This window comes from Gobio gobio, assembly GCF_949357685.1.
Source record: "Gobio gobio genome assembly, chromosome: 15".
In the NCBI taxonomy this organism is placed as follows: domain Eukaryota; kingdom Metazoa; phylum Chordata; class Actinopteri; order Cypriniformes; family Gobionidae; genus Gobio; species Gobio gobio.
Window position 1 is genome coordinate 22,567,799 of NC_137108.1, and position 22,598 is coordinate 22,590,396.

At 38.6% G+C, this 22,598-nt stretch overlaps 2 protein-coding genes across 3 annotated transcripts in view; both read right to left on the reverse strand.

The window, feature by feature from the left end:
* The window catches only part of col14a1a (collagen, type XIV, alpha 1a), a 161,188-nt gene extending 149,555 nt beyond the window's left edge, over positions 1 to 11,633 (reverse strand). The window contains exons 1-3 of the mRNA XM_079836357.1: positions 11,483 to 11,633; positions 10,144 to 10,265; positions 1,238 to 1,354 (exon numbers count right to left, since the gene is read on the reverse strand). Coding sequence (XP_079692483.1) covers positions 1,238 to 1,354; positions 10,144 to 10,231 — 205 coding nt within the window. The 5' untranslated portion in view covers positions 10,232 to 10,265; positions 11,483 to 11,633. The remainder of the gene's footprint in view (positions 1 to 1,237; positions 1,355 to 10,143; positions 10,266 to 11,482) is intronic.
* A 6,972-nt stretch (positions 11,634 to 18,605) lies between these two features.
* Positions 18,606 to 22,598, reverse strand: part of deptor (DEP domain containing MTOR-interacting protein) — a gene marked incomplete at its 5' end in the record, with an annotated part of 48,604 nt that continues 44,611 nt past the window's right edge. For both annotated transcript variants that reach the window (XM_079836719.1, XM_079836718.1), the window contains one exon: positions 18,606 to 21,397. In XM_079836719.1, coding sequence (XP_079692845.1) covers positions 21,269 to 21,397 — 129 coding nt within the window. In that variant the 3' untranslated portion in view covers positions 18,606 to 21,268. The remainder of the gene's footprint in view (positions 21,398 to 22,598) is intronic.

The window sequence follows — 22,598 nt, forward strand, 5'->3', positions numbered from 1 at the left end:
TGAGGGACTTTTTCATAGAGACTGATGTGTGAAATGATATTGATAAAAAAAGATTTTGAACATAAAACAAGATTGCAGGAGGTTCAATGGTGTGGAAATTAATAATGTGATATAATCTCACCTATCAACAACACAATTGCCAATACAGTTAATCAACAGAACAAATCATGCAGCGCCATGCAGACAATGACCTCCGTTCAGCCTCCTCTAACATTCCTGTATTTAAATATTCAAAATATTTCAACTTTGCATGATGTGCATCTATATTATGAACATCATCAGTGAGTAAACTTTTTAAAACAAAAGCTAACTTTATCAGCTTCAGTGTTATGTTCATTTTTAATACATTCTGTAATTTCTCAACTAAAAGAAAAAATTAGCAGCCAACGGCACCCTATTTTTTTGGTTTGGTTTGCCAATGTTGTGTGGGAATTGGACAGTCGCACAGCTGAAAAAAGCAGCTGGATCTGATGGTAACCTCCATCTAACCTCCTTGACTTTGACCTGGTACTGCAGCCAGACATTCCTCATCTCAATCACAACAGAGTCGCATTCACTCGTTCTGATGCAAACTATTACCTGTCCTCATTCGGCCTTGTTCCAATACTTTAATATCTCGATTCTGTCCAATAGAGAGAATTGCCATGTCCATTAATGCCACTTTGCACATAGAAACACAGCAAATGAGCTGCTATAATTGAAACGAGTGCTTTTCCCATCTGTTGGGAATGTCTAACAGGCTGATGAATATCTATGGAACCAGGCTTAATACACACAGAGTTCTGGAATGTGCTCTAAGAAACAACGAGTTTAGACATGGTTCATTGTTTCCTCAGAAAAGGGGGTTGTGAGCGTTTAACAAAGGGGGTGAGTTTGCAGAACTGATGGCTAGTGCACCTGGTCTACATAAAACCAAAGAGTGACCTTGGCTGTTTATGTGTTATCGGGAGCCGTATCAAAGCCCCAGACAAGGACTATTGTCAAGCATGTGAAGAAACAAAGAGTCCTTCAGATCTGACAAGGTTAACAAATACATCTGTTGAAGCACACAGAGGGAAGTGAAGAAAGCCTGCCACTACATCTGAATGCGTTTAGAGAAACAAGTGTGGCTCAAAAGAACTAAAACAGAGACTGTATTTTGTTAATACTGGATTTAGATCCACATTAAAAGCAAACCTGTGTATACAATATAGTACCACTATATTCATTAATATTAACTGACCACATTGCTTCTTACCTGGTTCACTATTATATATAAATTTGTAGCCATCATATTCTCCTTTTGGTTCCTTCCATGAGACAAGTAGCTTGCCTGCACTCAGAACTTTAAAGCGAAGTCTTCTTGGGGCTGGAACTGCAAGGGAAAAATAGAATTATAAACGTAAAATATTATGACAAAATAAAACTAATATTTTTCACAGGAGAGTTTTATTTGTAATTGCATACAAATCTAAGGAAAGGTGTTTCAAGTCATATTCTCACAATTATGTTACATTAGCATTGACCATTTTTAAGTTTACATTAAAGGGTTAGTTCCCCCAAAAATGAAAATTCTGTCATTAATTACTCACCCTGTCATTCCAAACCCAAATCTTCATAAAACAAATTAAGATATTTTTGATGAAATCCAAAAGCACCCTGACCCCTCCATAGACAGCAATTTACTTACCACTTTCAAGGTCCAAAAAGGTAGTAAAGACATCGTTAAAATAGTCCATGTGACTCCAGTGCATCAACCTTAATTTTATGAAGCGTCGACAATACTTTTTGTGTGCAAAAAAAGCCCAAAAATAACGACTTTATTCAATAATCTCTTCTCGTCTGTGTCAGTCTCCTACACTGTACATACAGTTTGAATCGCTTCATCAGAACGCTGGCTTACCATTGGCCGAAGCTGTTCACGTGAGCACCACAACGCATTTGCGTGATGATCACGCAGGAGCTGGCCAATGGTGAGCCACTGTTCTGCCGTAGATCTCGGAAGTGCTGCACTGTTTATACTAAGTCAACAGCATAGGAGAATGATACAGACGAGAAGAAATTGTTAAATAAAGTAGTTATTTTTGTTAGTTTTTTGCGCACAAAAATTATGCTTTATAAAATTAAGGTTGAACCACGGGAGTCACATGGACTATTTTAACGATGTCTTTACTACATTTCTGAGCCTTGAGAGTGTTAATTAAATTGCTGTCTATGGAGAGGTCAGAGAGCTCTCCGATTTCTCAAATTAAGAAAATATCTTAATTTGTGTTCTGAAGATGAACGAAGGTCTTACGAGTTTGCAACGACATGAGTAATTAATTACATAATTTTCATTTTTTGGTGAACTTACCCTTTAATCTGTGTAAATATAAGGTGATTTTATATTATGATTTTATTGTAGGCCTATATCTGACAAAATGCACATAAAGTCAGGAACGGAAAGTTAATGTCTCATTAAAAATGACAAGATGGTTATTAAAAAGAGAATATGACTTAAAGGTCAGAAGTGTAGCTTTCTGCTATTTTCTAAAGCCTCCTAAATTCCAGTGAGGTTCAATAGGAAGACAAGTCTTAAACAGTTCAGCTAATACTTCAGTTTATGAGTGTCTATGGCCATAAACAACTGATTAGGGGTTGTCTTTAATAATTCAGTCCTAGACATTTTTATACAGCATAAAAATACCTGACCCATAATCAGTTGTTAAAACCGCGTGTTAGCCCTATGAGAAATCCCCACACCCAAACATCACACATCCCACACGCAAGGTAATGAAACATTGATTAATCAATCAATGTTTCTCTGTTCTGATATACTAACATGCAACAATTCTAGCCAGAGAAAGAAACCGAGGTGTTACATGAATAATATATGAAGAAACCATCTCGGCAAAAACAGGAAAGGAAAATATCTAAGAATGAAACCCAGAGTTCAATACTATTGGAAACAGGGCATTTAGGAGACAGAGAGAAGGCATAAAACTGATCTTGGCACACCAACCTGAGGAACGGAACACTGGGTTTCTGGGTGCTGGGTTTCCTTTGTGGTGATCTTCTCATGGACACCCATACCACAATCAGTCCAAATATGTGGAACTACAACTCATTTCCATCAATCACCATATATAGAAACATATCAATGCCTTTATCTTTCTAAAGTGGAAACTATCCAGTAGAAAACAGGGTTTCAAGTAATAGGGTTGAAAGTGTATCCTAAATGAAGCTGTTACTCATTAGGGTCTATCTGGTTTGGGATTGGGACCAAAAGTTTGTTAGTTGCTACTGATATTTCCCATAAATTAAAGGGGGGCTCTAATGCTATTTTATGCATTCTGACTTATTTCCACTGTTAAAGAGTTGGATTCTCATGTAAACATGGCCAACATTTCAAAAAACGAGTTGGCCGTATGACAGAGTATTTCTGTGCTAAATACACTCCTTCAGGATTCTAACAAGTCTCGGAACGTTTTTTCAGAGTATGGCCCTGTATCAGAGTCCTGCACGGGTGCGGTGACCCGCGAATATTGCTGAAACGGGTGAAAAACATCCTAACTGTGTCGGATACGGGTGCGGGTCGGACAAGGGAGAAACACGGGTCTAAACACTGGTTTTAAACAGTCACGTGCAAACGGATATATATAAAAATATATGCATGCATATTGTAGATGTGTTCCTAAAAAATATATGTATATTTTTAGGAACACATCTACAAAAATATGCCTTGCCTGTATTACAAGTTGATAAAATAATTTCAAATCCATGTTTATTTCCCAGGAGAAATACAACCGCGCGCGCGCGATCTGCCTGCACTGCAGTCGTTGAGATGGATCCTGAGGAGTTGAAGAAAAGATAGCCGCAAATGTGGAACTTCATCGCTGAGGAAGCACGCAAATAACTGTGGTAACAAACCAAGCACAAGCAGTTCTATCGAACAGTATTTTTCAAAAGGGGACAGAACTGAATGTGCCTCGTAGAGATGATAAGGACACATAACCATGTTTGACAGCCTCGGCTGAAGTTGTCCTTGTGTTAATGGTCGTGTAATAACTTCTGTATGCTGGCAATAAACATTTTTGTAAGTGTGTCTATAATGTGATATGCTAAACTGATTTTATTGTGGGTGCGGGTCGGGTGTCGGTTCTATTTTAAGCGGGTCGGGTCGGGTGCGGATTTTAATTAGTGCGGTTGTCGGAAAACGGGTCGGATGCGGTTTTAAGCACTGCGGGTACGGGCGGGTGCGGATTTACAAAATCGGACCCATGCAGGACTCTGCCCTGTATGACATAATAAAGGGCGGAATTCCTTGTATGGGCACTTCTCCCGGATGAACGCGTGCGCACATCAACCAGAGCGAGAGTAAGAGCACGGCCATCAATGAGCATTGTTTGGGTTACGGAAGCCATTGGCAGCGTGGCCATTTTGTTTTTAAAACCACAAAATGTCACTAAAGAAGTGTGTTTTTGGTTGTGAGGGAAAGATAACCTTGTTCAGCTTCCCAAATAACCCAGCGTTAAGGAAACAGTGGATGCAGTTTGTTTTTCCGGAGCAGCAACAGAGTTCTGCAAGTGTTCGTTGTTCCCGGTCATGAGTCGAAACCGCAAGCGGTGAGTGAAACTGCATCAAATGTCTGTGTTTTGCTGGCAATCGGCGCGTAAGTGCATATAATGTAACAACACAAACTTATAGTGAATCGCAAGTTATCCAGGGATAATGCCTTGATGTATTGTGTGTTTGTGTTCGTGACTCTTTAGCTCCGCCCACTGCACACTTCCACAAGTTCGGCTGTTTTCGGAAAGAATCTGTATGGCGTATCTGTCTTTTATAAATATGATAAAACTAAAGACTCTTTGGAGATATGAAGGATGCAATATCACTGAATAGGTACTCAAGATTAACATGAGATTGGCAGAAACTGTGTGTGTTATGTACCCTTTAAAGAAAAATATTTATTTGATATTTTTTATATAATTATAATTATTCTAAAAATGGTACAATATAGTATGTGCTTTAAAACAACAAAGTGTCAGTGTCATGGAAAGTGTCATTACTGTAATATCATGTGAGTGGGATGATATGGTACTGATATAAATCCAGCCATCTAGAGAATTTGGAACATTTTTCACAACGGATCATCTATGTATAAAGTAACCAGCCTGGTACGAATATAGAGGGGGGAAAGCGTGTCGTGCCAGCTCAGTACTGCACACCATGACAGAGATGAAAAATGTATGCGAGATACAATTCGGAAAGTAAATCCAAAAATGTTGAGATGCTAAAACTCTGCTCACGAGCCATGAATAATGAAGAAGGATGTAATACATTTGTCGGCGTGAAAAAAAAAAAAAGATTTCTGGAAGCAATATCATGACAGTTTCATAGAATATTCCTTGGAAAACTGTCTTAGCAAACCCAGGTATCCACGTCTCCTGGCTTTTGGTGATTAAAGGTTCTGTGCCAAACAGAATCCTGCAGAGATTGAGGGGGGAGGAAAAGAACAATGGCCATGGTAGTTTAGGGTGACAAGTGCTGACTTGTAACTTGAAACGAGAGCAATACGAGCAGGAGGTCCTGTATCTGTCTGTATGTTAGAAACGCGCACCCACAAATCCGTAGGTCTTTGATGTGGTTATCTTTCATCCTTTTGGAGACACTCAAATAGTTCTTACTCCAAAATACACTGGCTTCTTTTATCATCATGCTTCCAATTACTCACCTGTCAGAGGGCTCCGTACTTGTTTTGAACAAATGGAAAGGAAAAAAAAAACGCTGTTGAGGGAATTAAAATATTAATGCCTACTTTACTTAGCGGGAACAGTCAAAAACATTCTGCACTTTACAATCGTCTAAGTCTGATGGATGTGATGTAAATTTCCACTAATCTTAGCAGCAGGAATTATTTAGGGCCGAATGAAAATCAGGGAAACTTGGCTACATTTCCCACCTCTCAATGTGTAAAAATACATTACAAACTGCTTTGTAATGAGATGTACTGCCCATGTAAATCCAAAAAATTTGTTTAAAACTGTGGATGTGTGTGTTTTTTTTGACAGCTGGAGACAGGATTTCAGACAGCCTGTTTAGGTTTGACCTTCAGTTCTTTTGTTTCATTTCTCCACAACTTCACAATAAACACCCTTCCAAAACACTCTCATAATGTCTCATCATCATACCGCTTCAAAACGCTTTGAATCACTGTCTGCTTCTGCTCATTCTCAGCAGGGCATTGTCAGCAATTGCAAGCATTTTCACTCCAACGCTTCAAATACCCACGTTTGACAGAATTTGTGGCATAGTGTTCATTAGCACAAAAAATAACTTCACATAAATGTGACAACGATTATTTTACTTTAGTTGTTGTACGTATTGCAGATGTTTTGAAATGAAATGTTCAGTGAGGTTAATGCTTTATTGCATTTGATAATAATGTACCACCTATACTAAACTCTACCCTAAATCTAGTCTCAGGCTCAGACGTCACGCCCACAGACCATTGGCTGAATGTCTGTTACATATGGATCACAAAACTGGAAACAATACAGGTGCTTATCGAAGTCTAATCGGTTGAATTCAACAGGACTTCTGGGAGACGTGTGTGTGTCGCGTTCTTGAAAGGGGGGTCTAATGCTATTTCATGTATTCTGACTTATTTACACTGTTCAAGAGTTGGATTTTCATGCTAAACGTGGCCAAAATTTTAAAAAGCAAGTTGGGCGTATGACGGAGTATTTCTGTGCCAAATACGTTTTTTCAGAGTATGGCCCTGTATGATGTTATAAAAGGCGGAATTCCTTGTATGGGCACTTCTCCCGGATGAACGCGTGCGCACATCAACCAAATCGAGAGCAAGAGCACGGCCATCAATGAGCTTCGTTCGGGGTTACGCAAACAGTTGGCAGCGCGGCCATTTTGTTTTTAGACCGCAAAATCAAAAATGTCACTAAAGAAGTGTGTTTTTGGTTGTGAGGGAAAGAGAACCCTGTTCAGCTTCCCAAATAACCCAGCGTTAAGGAAACAGTGGATGCAGTTTGTTTTTCCAGAGCAGCAACGGAGGTCTGCAAGTGTGTTTGTTGTTCCCCGTGCACGAGTCGAAACCACAGGCATCAAATGTCTGTGTTTTGTTGGCAATCGGTGCGCAAGTGCAAATAAATGTAAACAACACAAACGTTGTTATACAGGGATAATGCCATGATGTATTGTGTGTTTGTGACTCTTTAGCTCCACCCACTGCACGCCTTCTCAAGCTCAGCTGTTTTCGGAAAGAATCTGTATGGTGTATCTGTGTTTTATAAATATGATAAAACTAACTCTTCGGAGATATAAAGGATGCAATATCACTGTATAGGTACTCAAGATTAACATGAGATTGGCAGAAACTGTGAGTGTTATGTACCCTTTATCAGTCCACCTGGAAACAAAGCCGTCATGGTGCAAAATGCCATCATTGAAGGAGAAGCTGTCGTGTTAACACCTGTGACAACGAGAGCTTATCATGATCAACTAAACAGTGGATTTTCAGACGTATTTGAAGTGAAGTTTACAGAATGGACTCTTTAAAATACGTCCAAGAGTTTTACACACCTGTCTGTTTTTGTAGGGACATCGACGTTACATTTTCATGACGTTTCCATTGTCCCCTAGACATGACGCTGAAAAAAACTAACTGTAATTGACTGCTTTACATGTCAGTCAGGCGGCCTCTGGGTGGTCCTTGGCCAATGAAAGCTGTAATAGAGTCCAGACCTTCTGCTGTCAGTCTGAAGGTCTGGCTACACGAGACTACCCTAAATCTAACCGATAAAGCAAAAGTGAGATAAAATCCATTTTCTGTTAGGCCTGTCACGATAACAAATTTTGCTGGACAATAAATTGGCCAAGAAATTATTGCAATAAACGATAATATTGTCGTTCTGAGACGATTTTCATCTAAAATAACCAGTACACCTTTTCAAAGATCAATAAACTTTCATTTCTAAAGACTCTTTAACACTGAAAACGGAAAACATTTTAAATATCCACAATAAATGAACAAAAAAAAAAAATGCACTTGAATAAACAGCTGGGAAAACTGCAATGGATGATTGTGTTTTAGGTAGTGCTGGGAATCGATTAAAAAAAGTGTTGTTTCAAAGAATAGCACAACGGCGAGCGTGTCAAGTATAAACGAATATGCCCAATTCCCTACTGTATAGTATCTAAAAAACAATACCCAGTATTCGTGGTATTTGAAAAACAGTCGCTGAAAAGTATGGTCTCGTGAAGAGATGTAACTGACACTGTAGACCACGTGACAAAGCCAGATTTATGCTTTTTTTTAAGGCATTGTCCACACTTTTCGTTTGAAAACCCATCTTTTTCTCTCCGTTTTGGCCTTCCATCCACACTAAGATGGCATTTTTATTAACCCCTTAACTGTCACCGTCCCACAGGTGGGACGCCTGGTGCTCCTTTTTTTGATCGCCTTTTTTCATATCATATATTTAAGTAATTATCACAAATTAGGTATCATTTGAAAGCTTACAAACTCAAAATTCATCCTGTGAAAACCGTTTTGAAATCGGACATTGTGTTGCCATGGAAACGTTACTCTAAATTATTCTAGTGGGCTCCTCCCCTAGTGGGAGGAGTCATGTTTCATATTACAACAATTATTTTAACTACTTTATATTCAAAATCTTTTCCAATCTTGACAAAACGCATATTGTCGGAAATGTCTGAGTCTCAAGGGTCCATATTTGGTGACTGTTTTGTGATGGAAGTAATATTTGGACAGAAATTTACAGGAAAATGCATCAAAACAACAATAAATGGAATTTGAATGACACCCGGTGGCTATTTTTGGTACAGCACCCTAAACAAAATCTCATGGGGACTTCAATTTTTGTGATATCAACTTCAAATTTGGAACACAAATTGGTTAATGAAAACAAAACTTTTTGAAAACGCTCTCCGAAGTGGATACATTTGAAAATGTCGTTTTCGCATTGTATAGTGTGGACTATATGAAAACGATGACATTCTGTTTCGATAGATTTTCATGTTATACCGGTATTGTGCCTGTTTTATGTGCTATTCACTTTCACACAGTTGCTCAAATATGTTTGCACACTCTTCATATCACAGTCCTGCAAAGGTGACAGAAAATGTACTCGCATTTGTTGTCCGGCAGCAAAACGAGAGCAATTGCGTTTTAGACCAAACATATAATGCTGAGAATGATCCTGCCAGAAAATTTGCATGATAGCTTTATTATGTTTTGCTCCGTCTGTATCATCTCAGTTAACTTTTATGAGTTTACACATGTTCTGTAAGGTGAATTTTGCGTTTTCTGACGTTTCAGTGCGGAAGAGAAGCTTTTGGAAAACGCTAGTGTGGACGAAGAGCGTTTTGAAACGAAAACGCCATTTTCAAATGTATACGGATTAATGTAGGCGTAGCCTAAAAGGAGCGACAAGTAGAAATGTATTTTCATGGTAATCAACATTATGCCACAAGTGCTGTTGATTCATCTTAAGTGGTATTAAACCTAGAATAATCCTTTAACTACAAGTCTTTGGTTTGTTTTTTCCCCTGCTCAGCTGCATCACCGAGCAGTTTAAAGTCACACCAACAGCTTTTAGTGATTTTAGGCATGAAAAGAACCTGTCTAGGCGGCATACATTTAAAAACTACACCTGCCCATCACAAAAGTACTGGTCTGGGAAGAAGAGTGAAACAAAAAAAAGTCAGAGAGTAATCCAAACTTTATCTTCGAACAGTAACTCCCACTCCAGATGATGATACAGACTCCACCTTTCACTCTAGGGTCCGGGAGGAATGTGAAACTCCTTCCAAACAGAGCAACCAATTAAGCCTTTAAGCTGCCTTGAGGGATAATATCATTGTGGTCCCCTGTGAAGTTAGACTAAATGCTTTTCCACATCTCTATCCCATCTAAAACCCTCAAGACTCACTTTAGCCCTTTTTACCTTCTTACTGAGAGGAATTACACTGAAATGAGTCCTCTTAGGAGATGTGAAGGCGCATCAAGGGTCAAATGTTCAAATTTCAATAAGATGTAACCATTTGCCTTCAAATATTGTATATGAGGAGAGCACCTCATATTTTACACAACGACACACAAAAGCCAATACACCAGAGCAAAATGCCAATTCAGACAGCAATTACCTTGAGCCGAAACAGGGGCGAAAAACTGAATCAGTGCCAGCAAGATAAGCGGACACCACAGCTTAATCCTCAATCTCGACACCTGCATCCTTATAGCTGTGTGAGTGATGCTTGCCCTGAACCTAAGGAGGGAGAGAAACAGAGAGTGAGTGGAGGAATGCACTGAAGCCGCGTAGCCTCAGGGGGATTTCAGAAACACAGGGAGGGAGGGATGTCTCTGCGGGTCAAGAACAGTAAAGACTTTGTTGAATTTTGATGGACAGCCATGAGAAGTGCTTCCTGAGGACCATTGTTGTTCCTGAGAACAAGCAGGACACTACAGCTCCTGTCATTCATGTCGGATAAGAAGGCTGACATGTGTTTAGAGAGGAAGCCGTCCGGGCTTGTTCAAAAGGGCACCCCCACTTAACTTAAACAGTGGTCTAAATTAGGGTCAAGAGATTATGCTGGTTAGCTGCAGACTATGGTATGTAGTTCACCAAGTCGGTTGTCCTCAGCTGTTGTGATGCAGATGGCTTATTCTTCCATCTATAACTATATAACTGTAACTAATATGCGTATTACTCTTCTGGAAACAAAATGGATATTGTCAGGGAGTATCATCACAGTATTCTACTGGTAATTTGCCTTGAAACATGATTTTATTCTTTTAAATTTGATAAAACGCTATTAAGGCAGTGAGCATTTCAAATATTTGTACTAAAAGAAGAGCCCACAATATTGGCAAATTCCCTCGCATGTCTGTCTTTGTCCCTCTCTCTCTTTCTCTCTCTCTCTTTCACCTGCTACTGAATCCTGAAATAAACATCAAGCGCTCACCTTGGCTTCATTTCTATTCTCAACAGCACAGTAAAGATGAAACGCGGTAAATTTAAAAATAGATGTAGGATACATCAAGTATATTCTTGGAGGGTGTGTTTGGGACATCCCTACGATTTTTAATAATAATAGAAAACTTATATAGACCTAGAAATCTATAGAAAATATACAAATTGTTTTTAATAAAAGATATAAGTTCTGTGTGCTTCTTAAGTTAGTTAATTACATATTTTACGAGCAAATATACATATAAATGTATGTCCTCAAACGCTCTTTAGTGTAATGAATGAATAGAACAAACATGATTTCCCCAAAATTATACTTTAAGACTTTAAGATAAATTCAAGCAAATGCACAACAATATAAAGAAGTGGCAAAATAGTGGGGGAAAATGTCGCGAATATTTTTTGTCTTTTCGGTGCTCTTTTTTGATTAATCCTCCCATTGTTGTTTTAACAAACGCAGATGAGATAATGAATTAAGCGAGAGAATAGCAGATGAAATCCTACAGCTGTCTTACCTTTCACACCATCCGCTTCAATGAAATCCTCTCGATCTAAATGTGATCCGAATTCCCGCGTCCTGTGATGATGATCAGACTTCACTCAGTCAGATAGATCACCGCGCGCTCTCCGTGTGCGTGTTTCGTCTGTCCTTATTCGCCCATTCCTTTAGCTCCTCAGCTCTGCACCTTATTTCATCCTTTAGTCTTGAGTCTTCGGGAAAAAAAACGCTCATGCGACCAATTGCAGCCACTGGACAGACGACGAATGATCTCACGACAATCAAGAGCCCTTCTCAAATACTTGATCCTGCCTACATGTAACAGTTAGGCTGTTCAGCGCCGCCAAGAAAAGACATTCTCATTATTTCAAGTGGATGTAACTGCAACGAACAATATATTACGCCTACACCATGATGATGGATGATTATCTTTGACTGTTTTTACTCATATTTTATTAAACCAGATTAATTGAATCAGTCAATGTGCACAATTATTCAGAAACTTTCGACAGTTGATTTTAAAGGAGTTATTGACAGTATTTGAGAGGCTTCATCTGTTTCGCAGGTTACTTTTTGCCGCCCCATTCAGGGTTAACTTTTTTAACTTACTTTTTTGTGTGATAGGCTATGTAGGTAAATATGTAACGAAGTGACAAATAACGACTTTTGAAATAATTTGGTCGATATGCAATCCGATACGGATTCCAATGGAAGGCGATTGAGAGATGTTGCTATGGTTACTTCCCAAACGCGCGATACATGGTGCGATCTAGGCTACATGTAAGTTAACCAAACTTTTGAAGTTTCTGAAAATGTTCTGAAAGGCTGTTGAAACATAGCTTTGTTCTTCAGGGGCGTGCGGTCCATATAAGATGCAAATGCTCTGCATACCCAAGCCATTTGTGGACTTGCTAATTATCATTTACACTATAAATTAGCCTACTATAAATTCCCTTGTTTGAGATGTACGTACCACAACGCTTACATGATAAAATGTTGGCAATATGCAAGTAAATCTCCGTTATTCATTTATTTATTTGCCAAACGAGGTAATTTCATTCAATTTTGCCCATTATAGGCCACAACCTTGACGCATACTCCGTTGTTACCTCATCGGTCCCGCGTTTTTACGTTTATATACTTACATTTATTCTAATTATATTTTATATAAGTATATTTTATAATAGGCTACTAATATTATATTACACTTATTTTTAATTCTTAATAAATAAATAAAAAACAAAGAGCCTTCCATGGTGTTTGGTGAGTGGTGCAGGTATGACATCACTTTGTAGGCCAAAACACAGACATGAGTTAGCATTTTAGCACTTCGGTTCCGAGGTCAATGGGTTTTTTGAATGGGATTTTGGTTAAATGGCTGAAATAAGGTCTGCGGTGAGCACAGGCTCACATTCTACAACATAAAATACATCAGTATTACCCAACAGCTTTTTTTTAAGCTGCTACGAGTCTTGAAAAAGGCAGATGCTAACAAGTGGCTAAATGGGACTACAGAGCATTAAAGGTCATCACGCTAAACAGGTAACTCAGTCCGCTTTTACAGCCTCATTATGCTTATAATCACAGTCTTATAAACCATTCAAACTCAAACTTTCTGGGAAAATGTTTTTAGATAAAAACTGAAAGAGTTGTCAAAAGCTTAGTGATGGTGACGTTGAAGTCGAGCGACTGTGGTGTAGTTCATTTATAGCCTTCATTGTAACTTTTTACGTATGTCAACTAGGCTACGTTTAAGCTTCAAAATTCATAAAAGTTGTGTTCTTCTATGAAAATTTTCTCGATGGACAAATGTGTAAATACCATAAACTGTTAAACTTTTGTTAATCACAGAGCTTGTTTTTTGCAATAATTTAAAAGCCTGTGGAAAAACCCTATTGGTTTTTTTCAACTGCCGGTTGGCCTACAAAGTGACGTCATACCTGCGCCAGTCTATATGACATCTCTGATTTAGATGTGTGTCCTGGGCCGATGTGCCGTACCATTTAAAGGTGAAGCATGTAGTTTCTGCAACATTAGTGCCACCTAAATGCAGTATGAAATGCAGTAGCCTATATTTTGTCCCTTTAGCGCGTCGTGCCTGACTCAACTCAAACGTTCAATTCAAACTTATCACATAGGCCTACACCTTTTTTGTCACTTCTTTTATGGTTAAGGTAAAGGAAAATTTTCTTTTTTTTGGAATATTGCAATAATGATTTCTCCATTCACACACTGCAATATTAAACAACAATCCAATCCATTTCTGATGGACAAAATCAAGACTTCTTCAAGAAGCCGCTTCACTCGGATATACATCCCAGTAGGGAAAAAATACTATCGCAACATCAGTTTCATGGCAACTTTAATTTAGAGTCAGATTTAATGTAAAAAGCCTTGAGCTTTACTTGTGCCTCAAAACCTCAAAACAATATGCATTTCCATTCTTTTTTCAAGTGCCTTTATATTGACCATCATATTGTATTACACGGTGTTCTATTCTCTCCTAACATTTTGAGAAGAATTTCCAAACACCTTTTGGAAGAACTTTTTATCCTTCCAGTAACACCTGCACCTTCTTCTATCAGTCCAAGTTGAGCAGGGAACAAAGCTATCTGAATGTACACAAGACGTGTTGAAAGGAGGAGATGTGAAAGATATGTGAGATTGTGCGTGAAGTGTTTCTTACTGTGTGCAGGTTGCTGATTGGACAGAATCCACAGTGCATTGTTATTTTGGAAGTTCTCTGCACCCAACACCTCGATATTGTAGAAACCCACCAAGTTCACACTTATAACCAAGGAGTAAACAGGTGTTCTCTTGTCCAAGGTTTCCCCATGCAGCTTCATAAAGACCCAGAACCAGATTCTTGTAATCCTAACTGCTCGGTTATGGGGATGAAAGAATATTTGACTATCATTATTCATTATTTGATTGCCATGGGCCATCAAACTGGCAGCACTTCCCATGAGACTGAAGATTTGCAGTCTGAATGAACCGCTTCATTTGCATGAATCATCTGATGAGTAAATATATTACAGAGAGATGATCAAGGGATCATGAAACCCCTCAATTTGATCATCCAACATGTTTTTGAATGTCATAAGAGTATGCTAATGTAATGTATGTTTATGTCCACATTGTTGACTTCAGGGCAAACAAATATGACTCCCGAATATCAATTTACTACCAATAACATTATGCAAATATCTGTTTCAAACTACTTTGAATCCCTCCTGAGGACAGGTCTCAGTGCGCTCTTGTTTATTGCTGAGCCGTATAGTGCAGGAATGTTTACAGCACTTTACTGCAAACTCATCCTTTAAAAGGAAGCGGACATTTTGATTTCAAAGTTAAGAGAAACTTATAGACTTTCGAAATCTTATTCACGGAATGAATGGCTCATTGAAAGCAGCCCAGCTTGCAGCATACACAGCATTTATCAACTTCTATGTACAGTCGGCGCGGGACTGGAACGGTGACACCTGGATGTCGAGATGCAGTGGCTGGAAGCTCTTTAGCTCTGAATTGCTTATTCCCAAATGACAAGGCCGAGCGTAATGAGGCATTGTGGGCTAATCAGTGGGTTCATTCAGCAGGCTCCAAAGGAACCTTATATTACCCAGCGACTTCTAATTAACCGTGGGATACGGCAAAAGAGGATGCCGTGAAAGAGTCTGCAAGACCCTGGGGATACAGCAAAGAGCAGTTCACGTAGACAAGCAGATGTGCGCTTGCACATAAAGGCATTTTCACACATGCAGCGTTTGGATGGATTGAATTGTAGAGGTGCACATGGTAGCAAAGCGGACACACCTCTCAAGGACGAACAAAGGTCTTTAGGAATAAAGGTTTTAAAGAACGGCAAACGCAAACATTCTCACAGGCTTCGTAGGGGTCACGGCCATGGCACGGACTATTCCAGTGCGTATCGATCTTTGAAATTTCAGCCTCTTTATCTTCAGTAATCATTCGTGAATATGCCTGTCTCAGGGTTTATTTAATAGGCCTTCGGCATCGCTTAGCAAACTTGGAAGGACGTGGAATACAACTCGGGTTTGCATATTCATGTAAATCTGGCTGGTTTCCAATCTTTTTTTTTGGAGTAGAATGAAGGGGCTGATGAGCCATGCCCTTGTTAGACTTATTTTTAAGATTTGGCAAGTCCTCTCATCTCACTGTGATTCGCCCGTGAGGAGGTTTCACAAAAGATTCATCATTAACACAAAAGGTTAATATTTTCCACAGACGGTCTGTGAAGGTAATCAGTGTGCATAACTGCACTGTTGGCCAATGATATCTTGCATAAATGGCCTCATAAAAGTGCTGTCGTTTCCTGAGATCTGAGCAAAAGACGTCTACCACAATATGAACACGGAAGCATTGGTGCAAAATTATGCACATTTTTCCTCATGTTCTCCCTGTGAGGCCTATAGAATCATAAATATTGCCAGCATAATGTTGATGTTAATATTGTATGACATTGAAATATCAATTTGTAAAAGACAATGTTTTGGTTAGATGTTGATGGTTAGAGCTGTGGAGTGAGACTAGGGATTACCATGGAAGGAGCAGTTGGCATCTGATAAGATTCATTCATCAGCTGTCACTGAACTGTGTGGCCTTATTGAACTAAGAAAGCATCAGGACTTCCTTTCCCTCCCACTTCTGGGAATCAGCAGCAGAACGTTGCTTTAGGAGATAAACCTTTGCATTGTCACTTGTGGGAAAATGTGGCTGATCTGAGGCACTTGATTCACTTCAGTCATGTTGCACTTCTGTTCTTTTGCATAGTCACACATTAAATTCATTCGCAGTAATCATGATTTATTTGATTTCTGTTCTAATCACATCTTGTAAATTGTGTCGCTCTTATCTTGTCGAAATTGATTAAAATGATTGGAGCTCATTACTGTAGTTCGTCAACAATGAGACAAACAGAACTCAGTATTACTTATTAAACCCAAGTAACAGCCCCAATGGGGGATGGTTGCCTGAAGACAGAGGTTAAACGTCTGTTTGTCAGTTCTTACCTCGTTTAGTGTGTGGGGAATTACCCAAGGTCCTCTCTCTTTTGCTTTAAAAGACCACCTTCTATCAACACTCACAACTCATTTCGTCTACTCCTACAGCCAGAGCAAACTTAAGCTGGGCTTGAAGTAAAAAGGAGGAAAGATTCATGTGGTTACAGTATGTTACATTCAGACAACAGGTAAGATTAATATACTAAACAGAAGAGCACTTTAATAGAAATTGGAATGATGCAATGTCTCAGTAGGAATCATGTAGGCAGGAAATAACAAATGTGGACATGTATAACCTGTTATTAACAAAGAAGATTACTCAGAAGGTCATTGTTTAACGGAATGTCATCGTGACATTGAGCTGGCTGCGGGCTTTTAACTTCTAATACCACAGAACTAAAGTGAAGCAAACGTATCAGACGAGGCATAGAGTAACACTGCCCTCTAGCGATACGACAAAGAACTGGACAAGCAACTATAGGTCAACTGTTACTCAGAACCTTGAAGCTAAATGGACCGTGAGCCCAAAAAAGAAAAATCTAAGAGTAACTTGATTTTAAAAAGGTATATTTATAACTACCGGAGCTCGAATGTCAATAACATTTGCAAAATATCTTTGACCAACAGGTGGCACTAGCGAACCTAAGTAATTCAGGTCAACAGCATTACGTCATCCCATTTCCTTTACACAAAGTGCATGTGGGAAGATACACCGATCAGACATATCATTATGACCACTGACAGGTGAAGTGAATAACACTGATTATCTCTTCGTCACGGCACCTGTTAGTGGGTGGGATATATTAGGCAGCAAGTGAACATTTTGTCCTCAAAGTTTGTGTGTTAGAAGCAGGGGGAAAAAAGAATTTGAGCGAGTTTGACAAGGGCCAAATTATGATGGCTAGACAACTGGGTCAGAGCATCTCCAAAACTGCAGTTCTTGTGGGGTATAACTGCAGTGGTCCAAGGAAGCAACAGTGGTGAACCGGCGACAGGGTCATGGGCGGCCAAGGCTCACTGATGCACGTGGGGAGCGAAGGCCGGCCTGTGTGGTCCGATCAAACAGACGAGCTACTGTAACTAAAATTGCTCAAGAAGCTAGTGCTGGTTCTGATAGAAAGGTGTCAGAATACACAGTGCATCGCGGTTTGTTGTGTATGGGGCTGAATAGCCGCAGACAGGTCAGGGTGCCCATGCTGACCCCTGTCCACCGCGAAAGCACCAACAGTGGGCACGTGAGCATCAGAACTGGACCACGGAGCAATGGAAGAAGGTGCCCTGGTCTGATGAATCGCGTTTTATTTTACATCACATGGATGGCCGGGTGCATGTGCGTCGCTTACCTGGGGAACACATGGCACCAGGATGCACTATGGGAAGAAGGCAAGCCGATGGAGGCAGTGTGATGCTTTGGGCAATGTTCTGCTGGGAAACCTTGAGTCCTGCCATCCATGTGGATGTTACTTTGACACGTACCACCTACCTAAGCATTGTTGCAGACCATGTACACCTTTTCATGGAAACGGTATTCCCTGGTGGCTGTGGCCTTTTTCAGCAAAATAATGCCCCCTGCCACAAAGCAAAAAAGCAATCGAGCATCTGTGGGATGTACTGAACAAACAAGTTCGATCCATAGAGGCCCCACCTCGCAACTTACAGGACTTAAAGGATCTGCTGCTAACATCTTGGTGCCAGATTACCTCAGCACACCTTCGGGGGTCTAGTGGAGTCCATGCCTTGATGGGTCAGGGCTGTTTTGGCAGCAAAAGGGGGACCAACAAAATATCAGTTCATAATGTTATGCCTGATCGGTGTATGTCTCAGTTATTGTCTCTGGTTATGAACATGTGGGTAGATACAGTTCGATACAATAATATACAGTGGGATCCAAAAGTCTGATGCCACATTGGAAATCTGGCATTCAAATTTTATTGTACATTTATTGTAAATAAACAGAATATGTGTAGGTTTATAACCTGTGGAGTCCATATGCCAGATTGAATTTTTTTTTACTAAAATAAAATTAGAAATATATTACAAAATATGTTTTCTATAATCATGTGCCATAGATAGATTTGTGTGAAATATGTGGTTTTAAGACAGAAGACAGAAGTTTTTCAATGAAATCAAGGCGTTTAATAAGCCATTAATCAAACACACATTAATCATGGTTTGGAGCTGCACGAAGAAATACAAATAGGCAATATGGTACCATGAGCTTACTTCCTTATACAGACATGTGCATTGAACCCAGTTACACTGAACTCAAAGAGTTTTGAATAAAACTTCTATTTCAGAATAGACTAACTACGATTATTATATTAGCTTATGTTTCCCCATGGTGGGGAATATGTGGCACATATCTGGACCAGTATTTAACAGACTACCCTGATGCTGATTGTCATGATCACCCCTAAAATCTTCACTTCACCGTCTTTAGAGGACACGGTATATCCTTTATAATTAGAGATGTTACGTGACCAGCCGTGAGAATTAGCAGCACAATACAGGTCATTAAGGCAGAAGATTCAAACTTGCTTTCCATTAAAGAAAAGATCATCATGTGACTGTTATTGTCGTTCTCATCAATACAAATGAGTACAATTGCACAATAAACATCCTGCAAAACTGTAGTATACGCAGTGAGGAATGTGTGGAAGATGAGCACAATCACATAGGTAAACAGATGATATATCATATTGTGCCATTCTTGCACAGACGACTGTTTTACACATGCTGGAGATCGCACATACAGCACTACTGTATATTTCCCATGTGCCTAATAAATCCTTATAGTATTACAAATGCATTTCCTAAACTAGTAACAAATTTGGTGAGTGAATTCATTGACTCTCATCATTGATTTTCACTCTATAAACGCACTACTATTCTATAACTACTTTAAAAAAAATTTCATTGCGGTAAGTTTAACAGTTAAAACAGTAAGACCTCAAAAAATAAGTACGTGAAAGCAGGCGTGTACTGATAGCCTAAGCTCGTTTTTGCGTTCCAAAATGTCTCCCCAGCAAACAGGGAATGTTTTCAAGACTTTGATTTTGTTCATAACGTTGAGAGAATCTTGCCAGAACGTTAGGCATTCTTTAAAGGGATAGTTCACCCAAAAATTAAAATGATCCCATGATTCACTCACCCTCAAGCCGTCATAGGTGTATATGACATTCTTCTTTCAGACGAATACAATCAGAGTTATTAAAAAATGTCTTGGCTCTTCCAAGCTTTATAATGGCAGTGAATGGGAGCCCAAAATATGAAGCCCTAAAAAGTGCATCCATCCATTATAAAAGTAATCCACAAGGCTCTGGGGGGTTAATAAAGGCCTTCTTAAGCTAAGCGATGGGTTTTTGTAAGAAAAATATCCATATTTAATACCTAATAAAGTAAAACATCTAGCTTCCGGCGGACCGTCATATACATATACACCTAGGATGGCTTTAGGGTGAGTAAATCATGGGGTCATTTTCATTTTTGGGTGAACTATCCCTTTAAGTAACATTATTAGAGCATATAACTTTGAACGAACATTCTATTAATGTTCTCAAGTTAGCACAAACACATTATTTATACATCATACATTGAACATTTTGAACATTCAGAGAACATTCAGCAATAGCATTTTCATAAATTCATGGGAATGATAGCTAAACGTTCTTAGAGCATTTTTTCTTAGCTGGGCCTAATGCAACTCAAAAATGCGGACAATAGCGAAAATGTTTTACGGTATATTTTCTTTTCATATAAACTATGCCTACTGGAATAACCATTTGAATTTAATGTTACTTAAACCAGTTCATTAAAGTCGATAGCAACCTACCCTGAATAATAATACATCCGGTTAAAGAGAGAGAGATATTTGAATGTAACTCTATCGCCCCCTTAAGTACTGAGGCTTGTTCCTGCCAGACCCGCGCAAGAGCGCATGTGCTAATGTTAAAACGTCTGCATTCACGTGCTTGCGTAGAGTATGTTTCTGCCATAACACTTTAGAAGTAATATTTTTAATATTGTCATATAATATTAACATTAAAGCTACAGGTAACTACTTGCCTTTTTGATGGCATTTAGACAAAAGACAGGACATTTACTTAAAAACTACTTTCACAAGATACTTTTTTTTTTAAAACAAAATTTACAGTACAACAGCATCTTTCAGATGTGCGTAGCGTTTTAAACATTCACTCTTAAGTGTCACTGAAAGTCTGTAAGTGCTGTTGTTGGTTGTCCCCTGCATTTTGATGGATGTCAATATATATCATTTCACTAAGACCCGACAAGCACGACAGGGATATAAAATAGTTATTTAAAACTAACCACACTCGATTAACCAAAGTTTAAAAAAAAACCCTGACACAACGTTGTATTTCTTTACTCTCGAAAGGTCATTGCCTAAACTCTGAATAAAGAAACAGTCAAAAAAGAGCACTGAATTGTGTTCTCACCTGAATGGCACACGTTAGTTTGGCATTGGTTCTGCAAACCTACCTTCCAAGAGTGTTTTAAATGCTGCTATTCTACTACAAATGATATTTGGCAGCTGCTTTTCCCATAATAATCTGTCCAGTTACAGTCTCAGCTGACATGGACCGGTAACAGTCAATGAGGAGCCAATGGGAGGCACAGATTAGTGTCATGCTCTTTAAACGAATGGATTAGAATCAAAATGATGAACGGAATCAAGAGTTCACTTCCATTAAACACTCACTGAGGAAAGTCCGGAGAATAAGAAGAACAGAAAAACATAAAGAGCAGCCATGAGCTCGTCTTCAGTATTCCCCTTCCTCCATAACCTCCATGACCACTGTTCTGGGACCAGTGAGGATGAGGTTGCTGACAGTTCTGTAGTCCAGACTCAGCACATTCATTCCATTAACTGCCACCACAAACTGACACACCTGTAGAGATGAGCATGAGAAAACTGTAATGAGGACAAAACAATTGCAGTTGTATGTTTACTCACAATTGTTACACCCTTTTTGTACTTTGATAAAGACATAAAAGTCTTGAAAAACAACATAATGAATATGGAGCATATAAACCACATATATGACACAATAAACAGATTGTAATCTCTCTCAGTGCAGCAATTACACCTTTTAGGAGAACAGTAGAGGAGTGCTTTGTAAAATCAGCTATAATAACTCTGAGAGGTACTGCAAATGAATAACGTAATTGTCTTTATGTGCTTCCTGGTAAACCCATCATGGAACTACCATCTGAACTGAGTCACACCATTACCGTTATCAGCGTCAAATGATAAACAAACAACATCTGAAAGCTTGCCATTTTGCTCAATTGTCAACATATGCTTAAATTATCCATAATTTGTACTGTGCACTGGTGCATGTGTACAACGCCAGCATCTGTAATATCTGTGCTAAGAGCTACACTCTAAAAACATTTTTTTTGGTTTGACGAAAAAAGTTTACATCAAGTTTTTTGACAACTTCTAATGAAATTATGTTCAACCAGCAAACTACACTGAGTTATAGGAACTTAATTTGGCGCATAAACATTTTCTAGGTTTACTAAGAAAAATGTTGTTCCAACTATAATTCATTCACACCTTCCAACATAATTAACACATAAATGGAGTGGTGGCAAATTTCATTACATTTCTACGTCTTAATATAAAAAATAAAATAAAAAGAATGCAGACATGTGCATTTTAATTTCACACAATATTAAGTTGATGTAATGATCATCATTATTATAATACCATGTTTGTAACTTAAAATGTTTAATTAAATCTGCCAACCATGCATTTTATGAAGTTGTGGTAATGGGTCCTCTGAATTACTTTTACAGGTAGTCTTTGTTAATAAAATAATATAATTAATATAATATAATATAATATAATATAATATAATATAATATAATATAATAATTAGTGTTTAAATATATATTCTTTAAAAAAAAAAAAAATTATTGCATTTTATTGCTCTTCAGGTCTAACAACATCCAAAAATTCTCTTGTACAGTTGTGTAAAACTTTTAGAGGCCGATTTATATAGATTCTATACTTCTGACACAGATTTCAGAGGTTAATAAATAGTTTTAGTTTTAATAAATAAATATAAATGTAAGTGTTTATTT